The following is a 4,424-nucleotide window of genomic DNA, read 5'->3' as shown; positions in this document are numbered from 1 at the left end:
ATTGTTCAATGCAATGCTCAAAATTAAGTAAGTACAATACTACAATAAACTCACTTAGAATTTTAATTTTACATACATTTTAATATATATTTTGGTACGTTTAGAATGAATAATATTTCCATAGCATCAAGTCATATTTTCAGTTTTTTTTTTTTTTTTTTAATAAAATAATAAATAATATTTAGGTAGGTATAGCTTTTTTATAAATTACAAATTGAATAGAAAAAATATACGGCATTTAAAGGTCATTTTTGTGGTACAATTCTTTTTTTAAGCGTATTTTTGGCTATTTTTTAAAGCATATTTGTATGGTTTTAAATGCATCGGGCCCTAATAATTTTACTATCTATAGTTCTGCCGCGGCGACTCATTGATAACAACTCCGCAAGTGATAACATTTGTGACTGTTGTTTACAATGTTTGTTGATAATACCATTAAGATATGATAGCCGATCAAGTGAACTGTTGCCCCTGTCGGGCCTGACGTGTGAATACTATTCTCTGTAATATTTATTTCACGTTGCCGTCTGCTGAGTTTGTCGATTTGCTATCTGCCACTAACGATACCGCACTGTCACTCGTAAGTCGTTACATTATTTATCCATTGTGTCTCGTAATAATATACAATCGTACAATGGCTTTTTTTTCATAGCAGTTACGGCGTCGGTGGTTTATCCGATAATAATTGATATAACTGTTGTATAGTAACAACAACAGTTTCGATTGTGGTATCTCGGAATATTGTATTCGTGGCATAGCACCAAGTCCTGTGGGTGTGTAGAACCAACTGTACTCTGTAATAAATAATAGTCTCAATTAACTCTGTTTGGCGTCGTCGTTGAAAATAAACACTTTTTATTTCGGAACCTGACAGGTACGAACGATCATGTTGAAAGCCGTGATATTAATCGGTGGCCCATCTAAAGGTAAGTTAAATCATTTTTACTCCACCGTACGCATTCATTGTGTTCTTGTTATCAGATCTTTGAATTTTTGTAGGCACTCGATTTCGGCCGCTTTCGTTGGATGTACCTAAACCATTGTTCCCCGTGGCTGGCCTACCTGTTGTTCAGCACCACATAGATGCATGTTACCGCTTGGGTCAAAAACGGAGTTCAATTCCTGGAGACGATAGTAAAAGCAACGTAGGGAAATATTGTGTTGCTGAGGTGCTATTATTGGGATACTATGGAGATGATGAGCTTGCAGACTTCTTACTTACAGCTACTCAGAGTTATCCAACACTGCGAATTAGGTATTGTTTTGATAACTAATACTTTGATGTATAAACCATATTATTTCTTTGTATTTCTTATGTTTTTATCTTGTATTAATTCTCAAATAATTGTGCTGCTTATAGGTATCTTCGTGAGCCTGATGCTTTGGGCACAGCTGGTGGCTTATATCATTTTCGTGATACGATTCTTGCTCCATTAGACAACAATGAAGGTGAACAAGTGCAGGCATTTTTTGTAATGAATGGTGATGTTTGCGCTGACTTTCCATTAGATGAGATGCTCCATATGCATTTCACTAATAATAGTCACCAGTCACAGCATCAACAAAAACAACCAGTGTTAATTACTGTCATGGCTACTGAAACCACTCGCCAACAATCTGTTCATTATGGTATGTTGTGTAATATATTATTAATACACTTATATGATTGGAAATTTAATAACCAAAATAATTTGTTATGTTTGATCAATTACGTATGTATAGGTTGCATGGTTGTAGACAAAGAAACAAATATCATACAACATTATGTTGAAAAGCCATCTACATTTGTTTCAAACACAGTGAATTGTGGTGTTTATTTATGTTCCCCACGGCTATTTGAGACTATAGCAGATATTCATTTAGAAATGCTAAACAGTAATGGAAATGGTAATCAACAACATACCGCTAGGTATACTACTAGGTAATAGGTGAACACAGTAAGAATTTATAAGTTTCTTCATTTACAAATAAATTTTACTTTGTTTATTGCAGTAATAAAAATAATATAAACCAACAGCAGCAACAAAAGCCAACTGAAGAACGAGTTGCTGCTGCTATGGTCATGTGGATGGAGCAAGATGTGCTACGTAGACTGGCAGGAGAATCTGGAAGTAGTTGTAGTAATATTGGTAGTGGTGGTGATGGCAGTGGAAGAATACAGAAAGATACTATATGTGGTGGAGTGGCACTAGCAGCAACCACACGTAACTGGTGGTCCCAATTGAAAACAGCTGGTGCAGCAATTTATGCAAATCGTCACTACTTATCATTGCGCCAACAACGAGAACGATTACTGCAACGGGAGTCAGTAATTGATTTGCCATTGCCTTCACCGGTAAAATGTCGTTTGGCAACTGCAGATCCTAAAGGTGGATATTCAACAATTGGGAATGTATATGTACATCCATCAGCCCAAGTGCATCCAACTGCATTAGTTAGTTATACTTTATTTCGTATTTATTTATTTTTATAATATCTTACAAAATGTTATCAATTTTTCAAAAAGTCTACTATAGTAGCAGTAATTAATATTTTTATTTTATAGTACCTATATTAACATTGGTTTTTTGTTATTAATAGCTAGGTCCAAATGTAAGTGTAGGCGAAGGAGCATGTATTGATCAAGGTGTACGTATTAAGGAGTCTATTGTACTACAAGATGCTGTCATTGGTCAACATAGTCTGGTAATTAAATACCATATTAATATTAAAAAAATATTTTAATATGGATGTTATTATTTGGAACCAACATGTTGCTATGTATATGTAATTAATAATTAGGCCTTTTTGTAAATAGTTATTTTTTAGGATTTTGCACTTAATAATATTAGTACAATTAATATATCTATTTTATTCAATTTTTTTTTTATTTTATTAAAATAAATTTTTTTTTGGTTAGAAGTCACATTTATAATATTTTATGAATTAATTAGGTGATGCACAGTATCATTGGTAGACGTGCTAAAGTTGGTGCCTGGTGCCGTGTAGAAGGTAGTGCAGCGTGTTCAGATCCCAATCCTAATGTGGCATATGCCAAAATGACACCTCAGCTGCCCTTATTTAACGCCTTGGATGGTCGGCTCAATCCATCTATAACTATACTCGGTTAGTTTTATTTATTTAATAATCATTATATTACTATATAATTACTCTTATTATACAGGTTGTGGAGTCAATGTCGAATCTGAAGTGGTGTTATTAAACAGCATTGTGTTGCCTTACAAGACTTTAACCAGAAGTTATAAAAACGAAATAATATTGTGATCATTGCATAGTTCAATAGACGTATACATTAAAAATAAGACAAAATAAACATTATACAGTCATTATCAGATAGATTGGCACAGGGCTTCTCCGTAATTGGTTGTTATTACCGAGTATATCAATAAGCTAAACAATTGTCACAAAACATTTTAAAACATATATCAACTTATATTAAGTCAACTAATTTATCATGTCTCTTTTAAGAACATTTATTTTTATGCATTTATGATATTTATAACTTGTTATGGACACAAAGCATAGCCGAAACACATGACGACTAGTTTTGACTATACCTACTGAAAAATGCCGTTACCACCATGCCAGTTTATCTGGATATGACTAAAGGTACGGTTTCCCTGCAGCGTCTAGGGTCAACTACTGGTCTGGACATAGTAAGCGCCTAGACACGGCGTCATGTTCCACTCTTTGACGCTGCAAGGAAACCATACCTTAAAACTATTACTAAACTTATTATTTAGAAAAAAATATATATTATCTACTATTATTTATTATTTTAAATATGAATATTTATATGGATATACTTATATTTTAAATCCTTATTTTAGTTATGCACAATATTATTGTTAACTTTTATTCAAGTGTATTTTTGCATATTACCATTACATGATAATTTTATAATAAATAATTTAAATATAAATTTTTTTTTTTTGATAATATCTTATTTTTTTTTTTTTATTCGCAACATTTAGCAGTCAAAATTTCAAGAAATGAGAATGTGTAAAATTAGTTCTTGTGTAATTGTATTTAATGTAAAGTTATCAAACTATTGATAATATTAATATATTAAATATAGTGATGAGGAAAATTAATTTTGATGTATAGGTTCATTGAATAATAAGCATGTCTCGCGGAATATATTCATTAATTATAATTAAATCTATCTCTAATTTGGTTCAGTCCCCAAAAATATTTAGTTAAATGGAAGTTGTTCTATTGAAGTTGCATTGTATTAACTTAAAATTAGCAAAACATTTTTTGTAAACTTTCTTGACAAGACAATTATATTATAAGGATATCTATCGAAAGATCTTGTTAGGTTTGTGATCAAGCTTTCAGGCTAGACTAGACACTTTAGAAATGTTGTAATATTGTTTAAAAATCTTAGAAACTGTCTTAAGTTTAACATTGTATAAGGTTTA

General features: G+C 31.7%; 1 protein-coding gene across 6 annotated transcripts; it reads left to right on the top strand.

Moving 5' to 3' along the window:
• The first annotated feature begins 446 nt into the window (after positions 1-446).
• On the top strand, positions 447-3,833 carry LOC113556157 (mannose-1-phosphate guanyltransferase alpha-A). Of its 6 annotated transcripts, none has more exons than XM_026960940.1 (10): positions 447-580; positions 656-773; positions 875-926; positions 1,000-1,255; positions 1,361-1,629; positions 1,723-1,921; positions 1,993-2,434; positions 2,581-2,685; positions 2,934-3,105; positions 3,164-3,833. In XM_026960940.1, the coding sequence occupies exons 3-10, from the start codon at positions 887-889 to the stop codon at positions 3,262-3,264; spliced, it is 1,584 nt and encodes a 527-aa protein (XP_026816741.1). In that variant the 5' UTR covers positions 447-580; positions 656-773; positions 875-886; the 3' UTR covers positions 3,265-3,833. The 6 variants fall into 6 exon arrangements, with proteins under 6 accessions (XP_026816741.1, XP_026816738.1, XP_026816740.1 ...); XM_026960939.1 differs by having other exon boundaries at positions 455-580; positions 653-773; XM_026960938.1 differs by having other exon boundaries at positions 455-580; positions 653-796.
• Positions 3,834-4,424: the final 591 nt, after the last annotated feature.

The sequence above is a fragment of the Rhopalosiphum maidis genome, chromosome 3, assembly GCF_003676215.2.
Source record: "Rhopalosiphum maidis isolate BTI-1 chromosome 3, ASM367621v3, whole genome shotgun sequence".
Taxonomy (NCBI): Eukaryota; Metazoa; Arthropoda; class Insecta; order Hemiptera; family Aphididae; genus Rhopalosiphum; species Rhopalosiphum maidis.
The sequence above is the reverse complement of the archived record's forward strand: the minus strand, read 5'-3'. Positions and strand labels throughout refer to the sequence as shown.